Source organism: Dromiciops gliroides, chromosome 4 (assembly GCF_019393635.1).
Source record: "Dromiciops gliroides isolate mDroGli1 chromosome 4, mDroGli1.pri, whole genome shotgun sequence".
NCBI classification, from domain to species: domain Eukaryota; kingdom Metazoa; phylum Chordata; class Mammalia; order Microbiotheria; family Microbiotheriidae; genus Dromiciops; species Dromiciops gliroides.
The window spans coordinates 36,204,572-36,228,475 of record NC_057864.1 but is presented as its reverse complement, the minus strand read 5'-3'; the positions used below and the strand labels follow the sequence as shown (position 1 = coordinate 36,228,475).

The window sequence follows — 23,904 nt, the reverse complement described above, 5'->3', positions numbered from 1 at the left end:
TTCTTTTTACAGTCTCTCTATTCATTAAATAATTTACTAATCATCTTCTAAGTACAAGGAAATGGATGATATGCAAGAATACAACCAGGGAACTTCTATTCATTTCATTGACTAAATTTTTCTAATGCTTCAAATACTTAACCTAGAGCCCCAGGAACTAAGACATTGATTGCAACCCACTAACCATATCTATGCTCTGATGAGCAATGATACAGACATTTATATAGGGCATTAAGTCTGAAAAGCACAGTTTTTATATATTACCTCATTTGATCTTCACAACAACTTTGTAAGGTAAGTTCAACAGAGGGATCATGATACTTACTTTACATATGAGAAAGGTTTAATGATTTGCCTATGTTCAAAAAGCTAGTATGAGGGGAGAGATCTGAACTTAGGTTTATTCTAGATCCTAGATCTAGGCATTGTCTACTGTACCATGATGATTCTCCAAAACAGTTACTATGACAAAGCACTCAGAACTTCGTAATACTAAGGGAAATAATACTAAAAGAAGCATGAAGAATATAAATAAAGAAAGTTGGCAAGGATATTGTCATTTACCTGCACTACCATCTTCTTTAGGAGAGCCATCTGAATGTCTTGAATGTGTCTCTGTTTCTGAATTTCTTTGCATAACCATCTGATTTTCAAATCTGTTGGGTCCTATGTAAAAGGCTGTAAACTTCTGTTGAATATCAAGTCCTACTATATGGGGAGAAAAGAATATTTTGCAATATTTTATTTTCAATCATTTATTTATTTTTATAATTTCAACATAACTAAAAGAATTAAAGAACCAAATAAATAAAATACTTGAAACCACAAAATTCAATATTACAGGTAAAATTGTACAAATCTAAAGACAAAGAAATCCAAACAGAATTGTCACAGTAATTAGAACTTAATTGTCTTGGCTCATAAAACGCTGAGTGTAGCTTTATTTTTAGGTTGCAAATTTTATTGACACTTTGGTTATTCTTGACTAATACATTTAATGCAGAAAGTTGCCTTTGAAGTTTAAACATACTGTGTAAATATAACTTTACCATAATAGTTTATTGTTTTTATGTCTCAACATAAAAATACTTTATTTTGTCAAACTTGAAATTAATTATATCTTTTTCATTTCAATTAACTTACCATATTCAGAACTAATTAGATTAATGCTAAGTTCTTCAGACTGAAGAGCTCTTTGAACATCAATTTTTTTAGTCCAATTTCCAGTTTTTAGTAAAACAGAATCCCTGAAATACATATTAACATATTTTTAAGAAGATGATGCAAGCACTGAATGAAACATAAGTTAATGATCAGGTACTGAAATGTTTCTAAGTGAGGTCACCTTCTATTTTAGGATTCTCATAACTAGCTTTCTTCTTTTCTGGGGATGGAGGAAGTGGTGGCAATGGTGTATACTTTCTAAACTCCCTTTCTTACCTCCAACTGACAGTACTGCACCAACATATTAGATTGAGTCCTGAATGAGGTCTTGTAGTCTGGTTAGTTAGTCAGCTGGGAATATGTGGTTACCATGAGGGATTCAGTGACCAAAGTTAAAAAAAACAAAACACAGCAATTTGAAAGAGCTGGTTATTTCCATGCCCACCCATTTGTATGGTGCCTATAACAGGCACCAATGGGAAAAACAAAGATAAATAAGGGTCCTTACCTCCAAGGAATTTATAATTCAACAGAGAAGATATGACGCATAAAAATACATCACAATGCAATATTTCATTACTTCAAGTACATAATAGACTTTAGTCAGTATTAGGGAAGAGTTCATTTGAGCAGAGGTAGACTTTCATAAATAGTAAATTTGTAAGAATGATAATCACGTTCACCTTCTCATTTTAAAAACAGATGTGGGGGCAGCTAGGTGGCGCAGTGGATAGAGCACTGGCCCTGGAATCAGGAGTACCTGAGTTCAAATCCAACCTCAGACACTTAACACTTACTAGCTGTGTGACCTTGGGCAAGTCACTTAACCCCAATTGCCTCACTAAAAAAAACAAAAAACAAAAAACAAAAAAAAACCAGATGTGATCAACTGTTTCTGCATAATGTCATAACTGGTCAAAAAGTAAAAATTCTGTCAAGCAACATGTTGTTTTGTCTACAGGATGTTGATCAATTTATGCCCAACGCTAAACTGCCCTCTCAGAGACAGCCACAATGGAATTTTGAGATAATATTCAGAAATGAATATAGGCATGTCTTCAATAGGAGCACTGCTGCGTTGTTTTCAAGCCACAGAGAGGCAGAGAGGTAAGCTTGCCAGTCGGTGCAAATCTTTAGGATTTGTACATCTGGCTCATATTTGGAAGGTGCTTTCCTGTGGATTGGGGTCCATGAGCATGGTAATTCCCTTGTCAAAGTCACTTCCCTTCTTCATCCTTTTTTTTTGGCAGGGCAATGAAGGTTAAGTGACTTGCTCAGGGTCACAGAGTTAGTAAGTGTCAAATGTTTGAGGCCAGATTTGAAATCAGGTCCTCCTGAATCCTGGGCTAGTGTTTCCCTTCTTTATCCTTAAGGGTAACTGGTTCCTCCATGAAAAACTCAAGGCTAAATAACTGAAATAAAAATGGTGTGCTGGATGTTTTGTATTGGTGAATATTAATACACCAGATACATTTTGTCTAGATTCTACAAAGTGGCGATGATAGGGATTGTTACAGGACAAATTCTGAGTTGAGTGAGGAGGATTTTGTGTTAACAGTGGTCATTGGAAGCATCTGGATGGCCTTATATGGAATAAAGCAGTAAAAGACAAGAAATCTTATTCTAGTGGCTACTTCTTCTTGTTGTTGTTTGTCTCTTGTTGAAGAGGATAATGACATTAGGAGATAATGTCATGACTTGCACTGAACTGGATTTAAGGGAGGGAGAGCCATGCAAAGTCATCAACCTCATTCTCTCCTCCAGAGCCATCTGGGTCCAGTGGCAAGATATACATCAGAACGACTGGAGATGGTTCCAGATGTTTAAGGCAACTTGGGTTAAGTGACTTGCCCAGGGTCACACAGCTAGTAAGTGTCAAGTGTCTGATTTGAACTCACATCCTCCTGACTCCAGAGCCAGTGCTCTATCCACTGTGCCAACTAGCTGCCAATAGGTCCTGGGGCAAGGGGAAGAGCATCCTCTCACTACCGCAGACCACAGTAATGGTCCTTCATTCTCTATTCAACTGCATAACTGCTGTCTGGGAAAATCAGAGACAACAAAACAAAATTTGATCACTCTGAAATCTTCAGAGTTAAATTGAGAAATTCCTCTGTAGAATCAAGAAGATGCAATTTAGTTGTTTCCACAACAACCTAATTTCTGACTCTTTTGTGCTGAGTTACAAATGAGATAAAAATAATATTATTAAAAAATACTATCTGAGATTTCATACTTACATAAGTTTATGCTTATAAACCACTCGGTTATCTGCATCTCCTATTAGCAAGGTCACATAGTGAGAATCTGGTGCTGTTCTTTTAGTCTGAAGTTGCTCAAAGTTTCTTAGGAAGACAGTCACTAAGATTTCTGCTACTGTGTTACTATATCTTGAAATCTTTAAAAAAAACAACATAGTCATGACAGTGTTAAAAGTAAAATAATCCTCACACTTTGCTTTGGGGCTATGCTAAGGAAAGCTGTGTTACTGTGTCCTTGGCAGGGTTTTGGGCATTCTCCCCTTTAAGTTAGATGTTAATGTGGGCTCTTTTGTTCTGGCTGTTGTCTTTAAAGAATCAGATAATACAAAAGATTTAAGAAAAGAGAGGAATATACCTGTTCGACATCAAGTTCATATTTGGGAAGACGTATCACTGTTTCTTTGATCTGGTTTCCAAAAGGAGGATGTCTATTCAAAATCTGAAAATATCATTACATTTGATTAAAAGACTGAAAAATCTCCTAAGCAGAATGCTATTCATAGTCATAAGCTTTAACAGCATTTAGCATTTTTAAAACTAGAAAATTTTTAAATTATTTTGTAGAAATTAGCCTAGAGAGGGGCAGTATTTTTAAAAGAAATAAAAATCTAAAAGTTATGCTTTGGGGAATATCCAAATAGCATTCAGAATAAATGAATATTATGTACCAACTCAAGTTCTCTGGCATTGACCTCTTCTATTTTCTTAAAGGAAGTCAGGCCTGCATTTACCATTGCATTTGACAATGTCACACCTGTGGAAAATAAACAGATCATAATTTTTGTTTGTTTGTTTTTGTTTTTGGTTGGGCAATGAGGGTTAAGTGACTTGCCCAAGGTCACACAGCCAGTAAGTGTTAAGTGTCTGAGGTCAGATTTGAACTCAGGTCCTCCTGACTCCAGGGTCAGTGCTCTATCCACTGCGCCACCTAGCTGCCCTCAGATCATAATTTTTAAATCAACTACTTCCAATAAAATCCATTCTATCAACACTAAGTAAGTATGTGCATGAAAAATGAGGTAAAGTCAATTTTAATTTTGAAAATTTTCAGGTGGGTGATTAAATTCTTTGCAAGATTATCACCAAAACTTTTCTGGTACCATTCATATTTATTTTTAATAGTAAAAATATTTGGGTTCATTTTTTCAGTAGAGAAGGGAGACTATATTAGCAGGGCAAATATTAGGAGGTGATGGGTTAGTGCCTAAGAGTGAGAAAATGCAAAGTAATTTTTAGTCTTAAGTGGTGATCTCCTAAAAGCTCAAGAGATGGTAGTATTGCTGCACCAAAAGGTGTGTATGTGTCAGTGGCTCTACAGATTTTCCTGTGTTCCTCTCTCTTGTTTTTGTCTATGTATATGTTTCGATCTTTAGCTCTGCCTGTGGTTGTCTTATTCTAGTCTCATGTCTCCACACAGTGCCTCTCTTTTTGTCAATTTGCTTTTGTCTCCTCTTGCATTAATTTATCCTCTTCCCTCTTTTCTCACTAATCCCTCTATCTCCCTTACTTAATTGAAAAAAATATATATTTTATTTATTGTATTTACTAAATACATATCATTTTGTATTTTTTCTAAAGATATGCCTAATGAAGTTTCTTTTTATTTTTGTTACCTCTAATGGATTTTCCACCCCTCCTCTGGCTCAAAGAACTTTAATAGATACAAACCTATAATCTAGGGGGCTGAGATTCATGGAGATTTGATGACTTGGGGGGCAGCTAGGTGGCACAGTGGATAAAGCACCAGCCTTGGATTCAGGAGGACCTGAGTTCAAATCTGGCTTCAGACACTTGATACTTACCAGCTGTGTGACCCAGGGCAAGTCACTTAACCCTCATTGCCCCACTCAAAAAAAAAAAAAAAAGAGAGAGATTTGATGACTTGTCCAGGCTCACAAAGCTAACAGGTGGAACTTGCACCCAAGGCTTCTGACTCTAAGGAAGTAGTACTATCATATTACTAATGAGCATGCTGGGACATAACTAGACAACAAGATTTGATACAGCCAGGTATAGCCAAAAGCTCTCTGCTTTGTCACTAGGGTTAAAACAAAATACACATTGCAAAAGATAGGACTGAATTATTAATTACCTTTTCAATAATCATATGTACAATCTAGTCTTAGTTTGACAAGAATTTTTTTAAAAAGTATTTTATTTAGCATTTTCCAAGTAACTTCAAATTATATAAGGATAAATGAAAATTAGGTTATCATGAGGAAATTAAGATATCTCATGTAACCTACTAAACATGTTGTTTTGGAAATCTGCATTTTTAAAACATTATCATTTTGAGAACAGTAATTTGAAATGAATTGTTAACATCCATTTACAAACATATTTATTTCATACCTACCAATTTTTTCCAGCTGTTTGGATACATGCAGAGAATTTTCCCAAAGTTTAGCTCGAAAGCATTTAGCCAGAATCAAACTATTTAACAGGACCGCAAACTTCTTTTCTTGTGCTGCCAGACACTCTGACAACCCTAAAAAAAAGAGAGGTATCGTCTTGTCATAAATGATAGGGTTCTAGTTTAGTAGAAAGTACAGAGAAATCCTATGAAACATTATCATACATTTTGTAATTCTTGTGCCACTTCTGAAAATCTTAGCTGTGTCCTGTGTCAAAGCGAAGTCCTGAATAGGAAGGCAACCAAGCTGAGCCTGAATAAGACTGAGACAGGGAAGGGAAGAAAAGGTTTTATATGACATCCTAAGGTAATCCACTTGCCACAGCTAGTTAGCCCTTTCTTCAAACTCTCCTTTCTCTCTCTATTTCTTCCCACTCCCTAAATCCAGGTGTGCTCTAAGGTTGGTTCCTTTTTTCTCTTACCAACTTCTCTCAGAAATCGCCTTTCTTCTCATGAGTTCATTGCTCATAGAAGAGGCTATAACCCTGCTGTGGTGCAAAGGGCCCTGAGCTTGGAGGCAGGGCGCCGGTGCCTTTGCACCTGAACTCTGAAACTGGTTACATAAGCATGGACACATCTCCAGCTCAGTACTACAGTGGATGGTGTTGGGTCTGGAGTCAGGAAGACTCATCTTTGTGAATTCAAATCCATTCTCAGACACTTAGTAGCTGTATGACCCTGGGCAAGTCACTTCATCCTATTTGTCTCAGTCTCCTCATCTGTAAAATGAGCTGGAGAAGGAAACTGCAAACCACTCTTGTATCTTGGCCAAGAAAACCCCAAATGGGGTCATGGAGAGTTGAACAGGACTGAACAACAAAAAGTACCTGCATTACCTGCTCTTCAGGGTTATGAGGAAACACACTAAAGACAAGACATATTATGTGCTTGAGAAGCTTTAAAGCATTAGGAAAACATTAGCTGTTTCTCTTTTTCTCTCTTGCCTTCCCGGCTGCAGCAGCTATTCTGTAGCACACCTTCTTTTACCTTCCCACAGGATCCCTTCTCCCTGTCAGTTTTGTGGCAGTCATCCAAAAAATGAGGTCATTTACCAGAGGCTTTCTCTTCTCCCTTCCTCCTCATCATGTATTCCTCTGACATCATCTCCCACTATCTCTACCTTCATCCCATCCTAGATGAAGAGGCAGACCTTCTACTTACCAAGACCAGCTCCTTTCTACCGTGGATCCTATCCCCTTCTATCTTTTCCAGCAGATTTCTACCACTATCATTCTCATTCTCTCTCTCTCTCTGATCTCTTGCTATCTAATGACTCCTTCCCTGGTACCTACAAATGTGATCATGTCTGTCTCATCCTACAAAAAGCCCAAGGCAATCCTACCGTCCTCATTATATTTCACTGCTCAGGTAAGTTCCTTGAAAAGTCTCTGCTTCCTCTCATGTTACTTTCTTCTGAATCCACTGCAATCTGGCTTTTGATCTATTGGAATCACTCTCTCCAAAAATACCAACACCCTTCAGTGCTCACCCTTCTTGACCTCCTTACAGAACCTAGTACCACTGATTACCTTCTTCTCCTGAGTACTCCTATCTGGATGATTGCAATACTGATCCTTCTTGGTTCTCTTCCTCCCCGACTGCTCCATCTCAAACCTCCTTTGATAAGCCATCATGTGACACTCACTCTTATCTCCCAAGACTCTGTCCTAGGCCCTTTTCTCTTCTCCCTCTATACTCTCTCATTTGGTGATCTCATAAACTCCCCCTGTATTCAATTATATTTATATTCAGTCCTACTCTCTCTCCTAAGCCCTAGTTTCATACTGATTACTGTACAATCTGGCCTGGAAGTCCTGTAAGCATTGTATACTCAACAGGTTCAAAACACAACTCATTATTTGTCACTCTAAACTCACCTCTCTTCTGAACTCCTGTAGGAGACCTCTTTCCAGGCCCTAGCTGCTAGTGCCATCTGGTCTAAGATTGCCATATATATATATATATATATATATATATATATATATATAAATGTGTATTTACACTAACTCTCTCATTAGAATATAAGCTCTTTAATAACAAAGATAGTTTTTACTTTTGCTCTGTAGCCCCAGCGCTGATCACAGTGCCTAGTACAATGTAAGCACTTAATAAATACTTCTTGATTGAGATATCTCCTAAAATGTCTGTTGCCTTTGGCATATGGTAAAACCCATTCTTTCTTTGCCTCCCCAAGGAGTGCCACAGAGCAGCAACTTCCTTATCTCTTCTGGTTTCAAGATTGCCACGATTCAGCTCCTCCAGCAATAGTACAGTTGTTCTTTACTAGACAAGGATCTTATATTTAGAATATCAAAAGTCAAATGACAATGTGGATGATTCAGGGCATGTTCTGTCTCCTTTCCTGCCACTTCCATTGTCAATGCAGTGGTTGAAAGGGTTCAGACAGGACTGAGTTATTTTGTATGGATCTTTGTTTCATGGTTGCCATGGACCAAAAAAAAATTTTTTTCTTCCCAGTGGCCAGAGTGCTGGGGAGGAATTTCTCAGAAAACATACTCAGTATGTTGCTGGAGGGATACCTGAAGCCTTTTCACTGTGGCGTAATCTACAACCACTTATATTCTGCTGTCCTGGCCTTTGAGAACCCAGAGTCAACTCCATATCACAATGAGGCCTTTGTGGGGGATCTAGGCATTTCCAGAATGTGGGCACAGGAAATGGAGCAGAGAGAAGATCTGCTGCCCACTAGGTTTGGGGGTAGGAAGTGTGCCAAGTCTTTCTTATATGGAAATCAAAGCGCCTAAAACCAAATTACCATCTTCCCTAAACAAGCACACCACCCTCCTCTTTGACTTTTCTATTTCCTACTCCTTTCAATGGTACTGCAAGGAAAAGAAAAGAAAAGAAAAAAACAACCCGTAATGTCTGCTCAATTTCAGATGCATAATATCTCACTGGTTATAAGGAATCAGAGGTTCCTGGTGACTACATTTGCTTGTCAGTTTCCAAAAAGCTCAGAGATTGATAAACAAATTATCTTCTTGTTTAAACTAGAACAGCTAAGGCTTGCCTAGACTTGTCAAGTTCCTTAGGAGGGTAGACTTAAAAGCTCCTGCGATTGGACTAAAAGCATTAGGAGGACAAAGAATAAAAAAGGAACAGCCATATTTTACAATTTTGTTTATTTCTAGCATTGCAGCTGTGACAACAGCCAGAGACAATTTCTGTGATCTTCCAGATTGAGCTAGACCAGTCCAATTGGAAAACAAGTACTAATTAGCTGAAAATAAAACTCAGCTGTGATTCCTGAAGAGTTTAGCTTCAGGGCAAAGCTCCAAACCCTAAAGCAAGTGCCATGCTGAAGCAGGGAAATGTAGGGCAGAGGGATGTCTGCAACCCAACCTGAAGAAACTGATCATTGTAAGTTACTAGTAAATCTCCTAGGGAGAATCAGAGTTTGCTGTTGGAGGTAAAAAATAATAGTAATTTATATACAAATACATGCATATATATGTATATATATAATTATAAGGCACTTTAAACTTCTCATAGAAGTGTAGTATGTAGCGTTTTCTGGAATCAATTTAATAACTGCATTTGTTCAGCACTGATTACAAATGCAAACGGATTACGAGGTTGCATTCTTTATCAATAAGAAATCTGACTAAAAAACAAGGCACTGCTTTGAATTGCTTCATAAACAGCTCAGCAATCAGCCACCCAAAGATGCAGGAGCTCCATCTAGTGGTGCACAGGTGCACTGCACATATACAACTGCCTAATGAGTCATATAGTGGGATGTGCCAAATACCAGGCAATATGGGTAAATATCACACTGAAAGTGAAATTAATATTTCTCAGGGGGCAGCAATGTGGCAATATGATGGAAATGGAAAGTTGGGCACAGACTCATGAAAATTAATCAGGAAAGAGGAATTAATTTTCTCTGGATTTTTTTTTTCCAAATTGGGGGGGAGGGAAGGAAATTTAAAATTCCTGAAGAAATTAATAATGAAAGCTCCATTAACAAAGAAATGATGTCCGATGACACACTTTCTTGTCAGAAACTTTGTTACTCGAAGTAGGAGTGAAATGGAAGGCTTAGGGATACATTTCAGGACAGGGATTCTATACCCTGATATAGATAGGTTTTAAGTCCCATACTATATGGGGATGTGCCTATTACATAGCAGCCTCCTACAGCTTCAGACTTGTAGTATTATTCCTATTCTTGGGCAATTGAGCTGTTTGGACCCTGAAATAGTAGTTCTTTAATCGGTCCAGAACTAGTTCACTTACAGGGGCCTGTGGCAAAGGCACTGCCCCTCCCCCAACCATCACAACCCAAACTAAAGAGACTGGAACTTTCCCCAAGCCCTTCTGGCTCCAGAATAAACTATAAATAAAATATACGTTGCCTCCTGAAGATTAGTTAGTTATATTTCAAAGTATAGTTGAATCAGGAATTTTAGAAAAGTTAACTCCAGGGCAGACACCTTTATGATGAAGAAACAGAGTTGAGGGCGGGTTATTTGAGGCTTCTGGTCTCTCTCATGAGAAAAAAAAGAGTTGTAAAAAAAGAGTTGTAGGCCATGTTGAAAACAAATAAAATAAACACAACCAGAAAAACAGCTGATCCAGAATCATGTGTAGTGAGTTCTTCAGGGGAAAAAAACAACTGGGAGCTACATTAAACCAACAGAGGAAGAGAAGCTGAGCTCAACTGAGTGAGAACCGCAAATATGGTCAGAAGTTGCATCTAGAAATCCTGACACTCAAAGCCAGAAGGTTAAGTTCTATTTTGAAGAGTAATCAGGGTAAGATCAGGTCCTCCTGAATTCAAGGCCAGTGCTTTATCCACTGCGCCACCTAGCTGCCCCAAAACTCTATTTTTTAACTGGAGATGAGTAACAGCTATGTGTAGCACCTGTGGTACCTGGAGACATTTCACACCTGACAACCAGTACTGTCATACCTCCAGTATTTCATGTGAGAACCTAGGATACTACCAGAAGAAATTCAGAAAGCCTTGCTATAGGGTATAAAGTATGAGGCAAGACAGTGACCATCTTGGGGGAACACATCATGTTTCTATCACGTCCCAGGTGAAGGTAGGGACTGTGGAAGAGAAAGGAAGATTTGGGAAGGCTATAATGGGTGAAAGGTAGAATCTAAAAACAAGATTTGGATTGCTGAAACATAGCTTAAAAGAGAGGTCCTAGAAAGGACCAAAGGACTGGGAAAGAGTGTACCCTTTTCAAAAGGAACAGAATGGCTCAATGGAGCAGAGAAACAGCACTGTATATTAAGAAGCTACCCTTTCATCATGTTACTTCTTCATTGGCAATCCATTGCCCACAGGCCTAAAAAGTCCAAATGTCTTAGCCAAATAACTATGTTAATTTAAAGTGTGAAAGCAGCTGATTTCTAGTCATTGAATTTTACACACAGAGAGGAACTAAAGTAGGAAGTAACAGATCATGTAACACTTTTTAGTTTACCAAGCTCCTTCCTCACAACAACTGTGAGGTAAATTGTACAAGAATTATTATCTGTATTTTATGGATGAAAAAACTAAGTAAACCTCAAAGAGATTAAGGGACTCATTCCAGGAGGAAGAGAGCAAGATTTTATTAACCATGTTATCTCATCTGATGACTGTTACTACAGCCCAAAGAGGGAGGTGCTACTATCCCTGTTTGACAGTTGAGGAAACTGAGGCAGACAGTGGCTAAGTGATTTGCCCAAGGATCACAAACTGGTAAATGTCTGAGGCTGGACATTTGACTCCAGACAGGAAGATCTATCCTCTGAGCCCTACCAGTTACTTCACCTCAGGTCTCACAGATATGAAGTATCAGAGCCATGACTTAAAACTTCTGTCTTCTGCTCTCTTCATAAAAACATCTTACTTCTTTTTTAGTTGGTACCCCTTTTGCCCCCTATCCCGACCCCCACATTCTTTATTTTCAAGGTATCATAGTATTATTACATTATTTTTATTATTATAGAAAACAGGTTCAAAGTAAGAAATACCCACCCCATCACATGAATATAAATCAGAAATTATAATTATTCTGAAGAGTAAAAATGAGTGTCATTACCAATTTACTTTCATTTCTCTTGTTTTTATTCTTCCTCCCATTGGAAACCTGAAACAGATAAGGCAGTGCATTACTAATGTTCACTTTAATTAAATAAGAATATTTTGTTTAACACATTTAATCTCTGTACCTGATTGTTATCTTGTTTTGGTCTTTATTTAAAATGTTCAGTGTTTTCTTTTCACTTATTCGTAACTGTATATCCAGAAATTCTTTACAGCTGGCTATCATTGTGACCTATAAGATCCCAATATAAAAACCCCAATCAATACCACTGTCTAATTCTGCTATTTTGCTTCCTGCGGCTTTGGGACATTCTTACTTTATCCAAGGTTCTTTCTTTCGTTTCTATAAGGATCTTTAGATCTACTACCTCCTTCTGTAATTAGCCAACTAACATACTGGATGACAGAGCACATGTGTGCTTTCCCTCATTCTCTCCCTCTATGGCTATGGACAACATCTCTCCACAATCTCCTCTCTAACTGCTCCAGATTCCTCCAGGTGAGCTGATAACAACTGAGGGGTTAAACCTGACAGAGTTCTTGATGTCATCTTACCCAGCCCAAACCCTTTAGGTTCAGGTTTTGGTCAATGAAACAAAATCTTCAATTGGACCAGGAGCTAGCTACCAGTTTTATGACCATCACACTTTCCCAATCCAAACCTGAGGGTCACAAAGTAGAGATTCCTTTCCTCTTTTTTCTTCTTTATTTTTATCCTCTTTTTATAATACCCTGCATATCCTGTGACTTTCCCAAAGACATACAGAGAAACCTGAGGTAAAACTCAGGTATTCTCATTCCAAGTCTAGGGACCTTTCTACTCTAACATGCCTCTTCCTGCAGCTAAATTTTCTCATTTAATTATGATCATTGATACTTTTGGACTGCTTAAAGATGCAGCTAAAATTTCTATACAAATCAGTTTCCTACTTGGCCTGTAAAGCTATGACAAATTATTAATATAGCTGCTGAAACATGCAGATAATTTTGTTAGTGAAAACACAGCATAAATTATTTAAAGGGGAAAACAAGCTCTTGCTTCAACTTATTCTGCACAGAACCATTCACTTTAGCTATGGCCGGAAGATACTCTTGAACTTTATTAGAAAATATTTTTTCCTAGAAAGTGATATATGCAGAAATAATCTGTAGTTGTGTGTGATTGATTTTTGGCTTATGGTTTTCTTTTCTTTATTATGAACGGCATTCACATTAAAATGGCACCTCTCCACCTCCTCTCCATTAAATTATACTTCCTGATATTTAATGACATGCTAATCCTGTTTGCAACGTAATTCTTTCCATGGCAAAGAAAGACTTATGAACTGTTCAGGATGAGAATAGCATAGGTATCTCTTTTAAAAATATATCTATATCCCTAAGAAGTCGACAGAACCAGTGAAGGAGCTTACAACAACTGCAACCATACATCCTCCCCTCCACGTTGCTCCTACTGTTGTTTCCAACCCCATTCCTGCTGTCTTCAGCACAATGTCCCCCATCAACATCTGCTCCTTGATCAACTTTGCTATTACTAGTTTGTCATTTTCAGCCCTCTTCAAGCTGCCATTGCTAGGCAAGGGCAGGATACTGGGAGTGAATAAAATAACATGCTCCTTCATCCCACCATAAGGATGGCTTACTTATGTAAAGACTCTTTTAGAAGAGGAAAAACTTTGGGTTTTTGAAGGAAAAATTGCAATCAATGTGCATATATATATATATGTATATATGTATAAATATAATATTTTGCTTCTTTACTAAGAAGTGAATTGAACAAAGCAAACAAAAGGTAATATTGTGCATAACTGTGTCTTAAGTGATTCTGTATCACATTTATAGGCTTGTTTTATTGTTAATATAAAATTACCAGTTCTGATAAAGTTTCTCTTCCCTTAATTGTACAAAATTTCTTCACTGTCTCAAATGTAATATAATACCATGCCATTAATCTTCCCGCCTCTGCAAGAAAAGATGGAAAACTAAGCATTTTGTTAAGAAGATAGAACAACATGACTTTAAAGCAATTCAATAAGCATTTATTTAGGCACCTACCATGTGCCTAGCAGAGCAAGGCTGGGAGGACATAAAGGAAGTAAAAAACTACACTTTCTCCCCAACATTCCCATCCTTTTAGCATCACTACCCAGCACCCTCCTTACTAGTTAGAATTAAAGTCAGAGAAGCAGTCCTACTTCCTTTACTATCAAAGAGAAGCAGCTAATGGGAAATCCCTAATGCTTCTCTGAAACGTGTAGATGTGATTTTAAAAACAAGTCACTCAGGGTTCCTAGGTGATATTATCAAATGCAAGATGTAACTAATATGTATATATACATACACGTGTGTATGCATGCACATACATATATGTGTGCACATGTACATGGATATGTGTGTATATAGAGAAAGCTCTTGAGTACTGGAGTGAGGAATCATTGGAAAAAAAGAGTCCAGCTAGGTGGGGTTACAGTCCTCTAGGTGAACTTGTTAAAGAGGCACTGAAAACACCTAGGAAGAGGTTAAGAAAGCTGTCCCCAGGATGAGGCATGTTTCTAGCTGCTACAGTGTTTGGGAAAGGAGGAAGGAATTTCCCCTGATGGGGAAAGACCCTGGATCTACAATGTTATTATTGGTGTCGGGAGTACCCAGGGAGAACAGTCAGTATGTGATAGAAGCAGGACTGGATCCCTGGTCTTTCTGGCTCTCTCTCTACTAGACCACATGATCTTGATAATGTGGGTTGATATCAACCCCTTGATCAGCTCATTAATGACTATTTACTAATATTAATTACTAATATACCTGCAAAGGTGGAGGGGGTAGCAATAAGATGTGGGTAAGAGGGTGGGGAGGAATGAGGAAGAGAAAAGCACAGAAGCCCAGGTTTTGGAACTGCAGAAAATCAGCATGGCCTTTCCACTTTATCTAGGGAGGGCCCTAAAGGATCGTTAATTTGCCTTGAGACTCAGGAAGGATAAGGGATGGAGTGACCTTCTGGGGGTGGTCACCAATTTATGGACCCTACCAGGACAACCTAGTTTCCCTACAAGTATGAGAGAAAAGCCTCTCTGTGGGTTGGCTACATGGAGAGTAAGAAAGGTTTCTTAATAGCATGAAAGAAATAACAAAAGGCAAAAAATCGGGGGGAAAAACGTGTAGGGAGTGAGGGGAGGGAGGGAGAAAAATTTGAAACTAGAAATCTTATAAAAACAAATGTTGAAAACTCTCTACATGTAACTTGAAAATAATAAAATACGTTTATAATTAAAAACAAACAAACAAACAAACAAAAAATGTAGGGGGTAAGGGAACAAGTATTTATCAATGAGATGGAAAAAGAAATGGCAAAGCACTTCAGCATCTTGGCCAAGAAAACTCCAAATGAGGCCACAAAGTCAGATGCAACTGAAATGCCTGAACAACAACACTGTGCTAGGACTCCTGCGTGCTGGGCACTGCATTAAGCACTTTTACAAGTATTTTCTCCTTTGATCCTGATAAAAGACCTGGGAGGTAGGTGCTATTATTATTCCCATTTTGCAGTGGAGGACACTGAAGCAGACATCAGTTAAGTGACTAGCCCAGGGTCCCACAGCTAGTAAATGTCTATGGCTAGATGTGAACTTGGGTCTTCCTGACTCCAGGCTCAGAGCTCTATCTACTTCACCACCTGACTACATAAGGGTGGAATGTAATCACACCCCAAAATGAAGCTGGCAAATGCAAGAGTGCGACCCTGTTGAAAGAAAAGAAGAAATTGAAGCTCTGAAGAAGCAATATAGGAAATACAGACTCATTAGCAAGTGGAAGTAATGCCGTTAACTCCTCCAAGAGGAAAATATGGAGGGGTGGGTGACTCCTTACTGAAGGGTTATGTATAAACCACACCTCAGTTAAATGGGACATTCATCAAATGCACTAATGGAATCCACTTCTCTCGATTCACAACAGAATAAATGATTGCCCACAACATTCTGAGTCAAAAGCTGAAGGACCTGAAGGTCAGAACTTTGCAAATGGACAAGTCACAGAGAATTAGGCATTGGCCAGCTGACTGCTTGAATGATACTTCAATGAGATTTTGTTTTCATAGCTGAACCCGGGGATGGGGACTGAATGGTAAAGGAAGGCGTTCATCTCAAAACAAGAAAATATGTACTTGATGAGAAGAGATTAACCTATTTCTATTAAAGAGGGCTTTAAATTAAAATTTCAGGGCGTGGAGAAAAATGTCTGAATAAAATTGAAAAATGTAATAGTATGGAAAATAACAAATGAAAGAGGGAAAGAAGCCTCCTATCAGAAAAGAAACTCAGCAGTTCTCAGTTAGAAATAACAGGTAAGCAGATCCAGAAGATTATTTATGGCACCAGATGATTATAAGCTATAAGGAACTGGGTGAACTTGAAATTTTATTTCAAGGTAAATACAATTACATATCAAGGCTGGGACCAACCATGATTTCAGAAGGCCAAAGATGAAGCAGGCTACTTAACTCCTAAAAGAGAGGTGATAGATTAAAGGTGTAGAATGGAATATACACTTCTGGACATGACTAATGTAAAGATTTGTTTTGTTTGACTATGCATATTTGTTACAAAGGTGGTTTTCTTTTTTTCTCCCCCATGGGGGAGTTAGGAAGGGGAAGAAATTAAATGCTTGCTAATTTTGAAAAAAAAGTTTAAAGTTAAAAAACTAAATACAATCTCATAGTGTCACCCAGACTTGGTGGAATGGAACTCAGGATTAGAAGACAAAGACAGAATAGTAAAAAAAAAAGAAACATTTAATAATATTTACATATGGATTTATGGTTTATCAAGTGCTTTCTACTGTGTCAGAATCACTGAAAGATGGTGGAATGAGAGATTTCTTAGGGCTAAGCTCTCCCCTCACCTCATCAAGTGATAGAAGATTTCCAAAATGCAGGAAATTCAGCAATGATGAGATGATAAGTGAAAGAACATGTTACTATGTACTTCATAAAGACAAGAGAAGTGAAAACCAACATATTTTGCCTCTGTTTTCTCTTCCAATGGCAAAAAATGACTAAAAGGGAATTGATTCTTAAGTAAGGTGATAGTAAGAAAGCACCTAGCTTCCCTGGACGAATTTAAATTACTTCTCTGAAAATTACATGTTTTAAAAATATAACTATCCAAGATAAAGTTTGTTTTCCAGGTTAAATGAGATATCTTAACTTGCTCATGAAAACATGACTTTTATTTGCCTTTATATTATCTGAAGTCACTTGGAACTTGGAAAAGTTAAATCAAAGTTAGTACTTTGGCTTTTTGATTTGTAACCAAGTCATTGATGTGACTGTGTTTTAGCACTAGCCCTGAAGTTGAGAGGACCTGAGTTCAAATCTCACCTGATACTAGATGTGTAACCCCGGGAAAGTCACTTAACCCAAATGCCTTAAAACATCTGGGGCCATATCAAGTAGTCCTAATATATATCTTGCTACTGGATCCAGATGGCTCTGGAGGAGAGAGTGAGGTTGGTGGCCGTGCACAGCCCTCTGTCACTTAAATCCAGGTCACTGCAAGTCATGACATCACCTCTTATGTCATGATCCTCTTTGAGAACAAAGGACAAACAACAACATTGAAGAGGTCATTCATTATTTGTTCCTATCTTTTATAGTTCTTTGAATGTATATTTTGTTCTACTGGTAGAAGCACAGAGCTCTTGCCCATGCCTGATTGCCTAGAGATATCCATTTATTAGCAGATGGGACACTGGGCAAATATTTCATCTCCTGTACCTTAATTTTCTAATAACATCTGCCTCACAGAAGAGTTATGAATAAAATGCTTTTCAAACCATAAAATATCATATTAGTAAATGACTTGTTATTGTCTTTGGATCCCTGTATACAAAAGATTATACTGAAGTGGCTTCTATGTATCAGCAAATTCATTTTCCCTGTGCCTCTGAATAGTAACAGTAACTTCCATTGAAATGATGGTGGGTTGTTGTTTATTTTTTAAGGTTAGCAAAAAACTTCAAAAACATCGTACTACATGCTTAGGTACTGAAAGAACTAGTGGATTTGACTGCCGAGTGACTGTCAGTGTTATCTGAAAGATTATAGAGAATAGAAGCTGTGCCACGGCACCAGAGAAGAGCACAAGTTGTTCCAATTTTCAGAAAAGGGAAGAGGGCAGCACAGTGTCTAGGAAAAAAGAGGTGATGGTCTCTTTGTGCTCTCCCTTGGTCAGACCTCAGCTGTACTACTGTATTCACTTATGGGTGTCATGGTTTGAAGAAGGACACTGCTAACCTGCAGAGTGTCTAGAGTAGACGCCTGGGATGGTGCAGGGCCTTGAGTCCATGCCGTCTATCTGCTGAAGGAACTGAGCGTATTTAGCTTAGAGAAGACTCGAGTGGGTGTGGGGGAAGAAGAACTATATCTGAGTATCTAAAGGGCTGTCATTCAGAGGAATAATCAGACTTGTTCTTGGAATGGGCTTTGCAGAAGGAGCCCCTTCCTAGTCCTCTGGGCGAAGGCAAGACCATTCGTCAGTTATGCTAGAGGAACATTTCTCAAATTTTGTGAACCAACCATGACTACTTTGTGATAACCAGAAATCAAATGGAAAGGAGGGACTCTACTATCCCAAACAGTCAAGAACAACACTTGGCACACAAAAAGAACATCCCTTGCAAAGCTAAGCCTAAGTGTCAAAGGGATATCTAGTAAAAGGGAAAATTCTGAATCAATCATTCACAAAAGAACCCAGGGGTGAGCACAGTACTCAATATAGCAAGACCAAAAGAAGAAAGCTAAATACGTTCAAATTAAATGAAGGTTGGTTTTTTCACATAGCTAGGGATAGACAAAGATATAAATGTAGGCTGTGGGGATATTTTTGCTTGTTGCTTAATTTTCTTTAAAAAAGAAATTTGACATTGATTAACAGTGAGAAGACAATGGGAATATCAAAAGACTAAAGAATCTAATAAGTAAAAGGGGAAAATCAAGAAGAGATAGAAGTGAAGTGGCATTTTGAAAGGAAATGGTTCACCCCTCTTTAATAAATCAATATTATAGGGAGAAAGAGAATATGGAGGAATGCCACTCATTATGATGGGAAGCCATCCCAAGGAATGACTGGTCCAGACTCAGGAGGAGAGGTTGAGAGAGACTTTTAATATCCCTCATGCATTCATAGGGTGGGGGGAGGAGAGTGAGGAAAGAACATTTCTGGGCAGAGGGTGGTCACAAAGGATGCAGTGGGAGTTGGGTAAAGGCAGAAGGGAATGACTGGACAGCAACATGAAACATGTCACAGGAGGCGGGGTGAAGCATGGAAGTGGTGTTGCAACTCTGCTAGGGGAGGGGGATTGTGTGGACACTTCTATAAGACAGGGCTGTACTTTGTGGGAGTAAATCCCTAATCGAGGGAAGAAGTGGTTGGGTACATGGAAAGCTTGGCTAGAACTGAGAGCAGATCATGGATTCAAAGGGAAGGTGGAAGGACATCAAAGGGATAGGTGATAACATAGGACGAGGCCCTCTGCACTAGGATTATGCAGCATTTCCACTGCACCTTAGTGCCTCCATTGAGAGTTACTATTATTGGGAGGAAAATACAGAGAATTTTAAGAAAAGAAGTGAATGATAAATGACATTTCTGAGAAAGGGGCATTACCAATTAGTATGCCTGGAACAGATGGAGAGGGAACAGGTAGGAGGAGCAGGGCACTCTATGTGCCTGAGGAAAGTGATGGGTAAATAAAGAATAAAAGAAACAGAGGATGACAGAATAAGCATAAATGCAAGGAGCCTAGGAATGGGTTAGGTATCAGGAAAGACAGGGAGCTGGGAGAACTGGGTCAGATTAGCCGAGAGAAAAACAAACAGCAGAGAATAAGCATGAGCAGAAAGTCAAACGAGAAAGAAGATTCAGAGCTCTGAACATAAATTTATTAGGGAATCACTGTATTCACCAACTGCACATGTATACAATGGGAAAGGTGTGGCTAGGCAGCTGCAAAGTCAATCTGATTCAAAATTGTGGCCAGAGTAAGAGGAAGCAGAACGTTCCAAACGAGCAAAGTAATAGTCTCACTATATTCTGCCTTGTCTGACCACAACTGGAGGGTGGTACTCGGGATCTACACTAATATCTATAAAGCGCACACTTTAAGGACATCAAAAAGTGAAGGGTTATTCAGAGGGTGATGATCTGGATGGTGAGAGAACTAGAGACCGTGACATATGAGAATCAGTTGAAGGGAACAGGGACACTGAGTCTGAAGAAGAGAACATGTAGAATATGATATCTGCTTTCAGAAGCACTGTCATATGGAAAAGAAGCTAGACTTGCTTTGCATTCTGGGTCAAAAAGAACTAGGATTCACAGGTAGAAGTTGCCAATATTTGAGTTTGATGTATAGAAAACCTTCTTAAGATTAGAGTTGTCCAAGGGTAGAACAAGTTGCCATGGGAGATAGTGGATTCGAGTTAAGGTCATATCACAACTTATAAAAAATGTAGAGGGATTGCTGTACAGATACAGGTTGAGAGATAATCTCTGAAATTCCTTTCAACACAGACATTCCCTGATAGGGAACAGTAGCACTGGTACAATCAGAGGCTTTGGTAATTCCAATTCATGCAAAAATATCTGGCAGAGAGGAGGGCATAAGCACTAAGGAACCTTAAAACTATCAATCTGCTACTCAACTGATAGCTTTAATCAGCTTTGCAAACAGGTTTCAATAACTCTCTATCCAAGTCTGCCCTATACGTAAGATCTATACAACATTGCTTTTGAGGATAGCATATGGAGAATTGAGATCATAACATTGGCTGAAATTAGCTTAATAAACTTCTAGTTTGGTCTTTGGGTAGCATTAATTTAAAGTTTATATTAATGGATAGAATACCCCAGAAAAAATTCTAAGTCATGTATCAACTGTATATTTATCCATTCTTGTAACTATGTCAAGGTATGAAATATATAATGATAAAGTAAATATTACCAGTTGATTTGAAATTAACATCTTCGTCCATCTTTATCAAGTCAACAGAAGATAAGTCATTCAAATTCTTCAAACATAAGTCTGTTAAGGTAATGAAAATATATTTTATTGTAAAAGCAGGAATCTAAACAAAATTTTATCAATAAAAATACATAGGAAATTGAATTTTACATACAATTAAATTGTGAAACTATAATATATCAAAGTGAAGAAACTATTTAAATACCAAGAAAAATTTTATTTATTAATACTGCTATTACTAATAGGTAACACATAGCTCTTTGAGGTTTACAATGGGTTTTACATATGTTTTATCATTTGATCCTCACAGCCCTGGGAATTGTGTTATTATTGTCTCAATTTCCCAGATAGGGAAACTGAAGCAGACAGAGGTTAAGTGATATGCCCAGAGTCACATGTTTAAATAAGTGTCTGAGGCAGGATTTAAACCCAGGTCTTTTTGAGTCCAAGTCCAGTGCTCTATCCACTCTACCACACTGTTGCCTAATTGCATCTCTGATGATCTCTGAAATAGCTCACAGCTGTAAAATCCTTTGAGTATACAGAATTCAGAGAAAAAAATGTCAAATTATGAACTGTATATGTAATTGTTAATTTTGATGAATAAATTGACATAAGACTGACAGAATACATGATTAAAAGTATTATGTGTATAACTGCAATTTAATTGCCATGGTGATGACAACTTTGAATTCCAAGATCAGCATTTCACTAGCATGGTTTTACATTTAATATACACCTATATTACAGAGGAATTTTTACTGGAATCTTATTAACAGGAGTCTTCTATTTGCTTACATCTGACCATATTTAAGGGGCTCTACATATGCTTTGTTTAGGTTTTTTTAACCTTGGAGGTTTTTGTTTAGTTCTACGCACAGTATCCAGATGTTTTTGAAAGGAATAAATTATTACAGATGGACAGAGATGGATTCATATGGAAACTGTTTCATTCAAATAGGTTTCAATCCATTCAGTTCTGCAAGGGAGATTCCCAGTGACAAGTTATAATATTCAAATTTAACTTATAACATGTAAATAATAATATGGGGAGAGGATAAATCTTCTGCATTGAGTACAAGAAGAAAATATGCAACTGAAACATTAAAAATGAAAACTGTCCATCCATGAGATGGCAAATAACAAAAGGAGACAAGCTGAATCCCAAGCACTGCTACTGACTTGGGTCAAAGAAACAATACAGCAAGAATCTATTTTAAGTGTACTTGTGAAAAGATAAAGCTTAGTGCTAAGTGATGTCCTGCTGTTTTAAATGTATATCTTCATTTCAAAAAAGGCCCAAATCTGACCATTTCTGAGAGATATGTGAAAAGAGGCCGAGAAGACAGAAGCAGTGGCACTGAGCCAGTTGCTAAGGAAGCAACCTGGGTTTTAATCCCAGTTCTGCTACTTGTGTCACTTCTCGGGGTCTCAGTGTCCTTACCTATACAGTGCAGCAGTTAGGTTAAATGCTCCCAAGGTTCTAAAACACTATGATGATCATTTTAAATGTTTTCACTTGTTAGTCTGTCCATCTACTGCCTTATCTGTCACTACTCCCTGAGTCCCCAGATCAAAGCTCCCTTCCTTGGCCACCACTCCCATAAACTCCGTCAGGGCAGGGTCTGTTCTTTCTGCATTTGTAGCTCTAGCATTTGCACAATGCCTGGCACATAGTAAGCATTTAATAAATGCTCATTCATTCATTCACAATCTGAACTCTATCCTTGCTCTACTTTCCTTTTCCCCAATTAATTCTCCCCACTTCAACAAGTGAAATTCAAAATACACTGGAAATGCACTGAAAAGGAACTTGAAGACGGAAGTTAAGTCCTTTACGTATTTCACCAAACTAAATCCTCTTGTTCGCCAACTGTAGTTCACTCATTTAACAGTGATTAGGAGCCCACTGTGTTTGCTCAGTGCTGAGGAGACAGAGATAAAACAACAAGCTCCCTGCCCGGGAAGAATTTACATTCTACTTGACAGGAACAAGACAAGGAGACTGTGATGGAGGAGGAACCAGCCAGAGTCTCCCTCCTACTCACAGCACCAGGGGCAAGGGGCAGGTCATCCCTCTCAATGATCTAGATTTTCTCCTGCTTGGACTGCCTCATCTACAGAATCATGAAGTTTTACTGTAGTGACTATATTCAATATAGGAAAAGTCTATTAAAACAAGACATTAAACAAGTTAAAGTGACCCTAGGTAAGCTGTGACTATATAACAACTACATGAAGGAAAAGCATGATATACACATCTACTCTATGAAGCCAGTGTGAAGCCTCTCTCTTAACACTAGCATTTTGAATGTGGTAACAGTATATTTAATTTCCACACACAGAAGCTTTCTGTACTTGACAATCTTATTCTTTTATTCCTAACACTGCATGTTTAGTTGCTATATGTATACTGTATATAAATGTACAACCAGGTTGAAAATAAATGAAAAGGCACAACTCTAGAACTTGGATTGTCAGAGCAGGAAATGGCTTCAAAGACAGCCTAACCCAATCCCTTCATTCTACAAATGGGAACTTGAGGCCCAGAGGAAAATGAAAAAAGAAATCATAAGCCAGAAGACTAATTACTGCCCCAAAATTACTAATTTGGGTACGGCTAATTGCTATTCTTTTGAACAAGAGTTATTCTAAGCCTTGTAAAACAAACATACAAAAAAACAAATGAAAGCTGCCTGCTTATTCTTAGTAGCATGAAACATTTTTACATATTGGCTAAACTAAAATGAATAGTTTTCTTGATATTAATATTGTTGCTAAATAAGTACTTTGGTTGATAACTGGGGTGTGATACACATTCATGATTTGAGCATATGGGGAAAAGGAATTAAAATTCAGTTCAGTACTGTATTTGCAATGAAAATTAAATTATCAAAAAATAAAGGTGTTGGCCACCTTCACCAGTCAGATTTTTTGTTTGTTTGTTTGTTTGTTTTTTGGTGAGGCAATTGGGGTTA

General features: G+C 37.9%; 1 protein-coding gene across 1 annotated transcript in view; it reads right to left on the bottom strand.

Moving 5' to 3' along the window:
• HFM1 (helicase for meiosis 1) overlaps positions 1-23,904 on the bottom strand; it is a 112,797-nt gene that overhangs the window by 46,382 nt on the left and 42,511 nt on the right. Inside the window, exons 19-29 of the mRNA XM_044003107.1 lie at positions 20,906-20,986; positions 13,779-13,870; positions 12,034-12,140; positions 11,904-11,951; positions 6,004-6,101; positions 5,782-5,913; positions 4,094-4,179; positions 3,781-3,864; positions 3,405-3,562; positions 1,144-1,247; positions 592-708 (exon numbers count right to left, since the gene is read on the bottom strand). Coding sequence (XP_043859042.1) covers positions 592-708; positions 1,144-1,247; positions 3,405-3,562; positions 3,781-3,864; positions 4,094-4,179; positions 5,782-5,913; positions 6,004-6,101; positions 11,904-11,951; positions 12,034-12,140; positions 13,779-13,870; positions 20,906-20,986 — 1,107 coding nt within the window. The remainder of the gene's footprint in view (positions 1-591; positions 709-1,143; positions 1,248-3,404; positions 3,563-3,780; positions 3,865-4,093; positions 4,180-5,781; positions 5,914-6,003; positions 6,102-11,903; positions 11,952-12,033; positions 12,141-13,778; positions 13,871-20,905; positions 20,987-23,904) is intronic.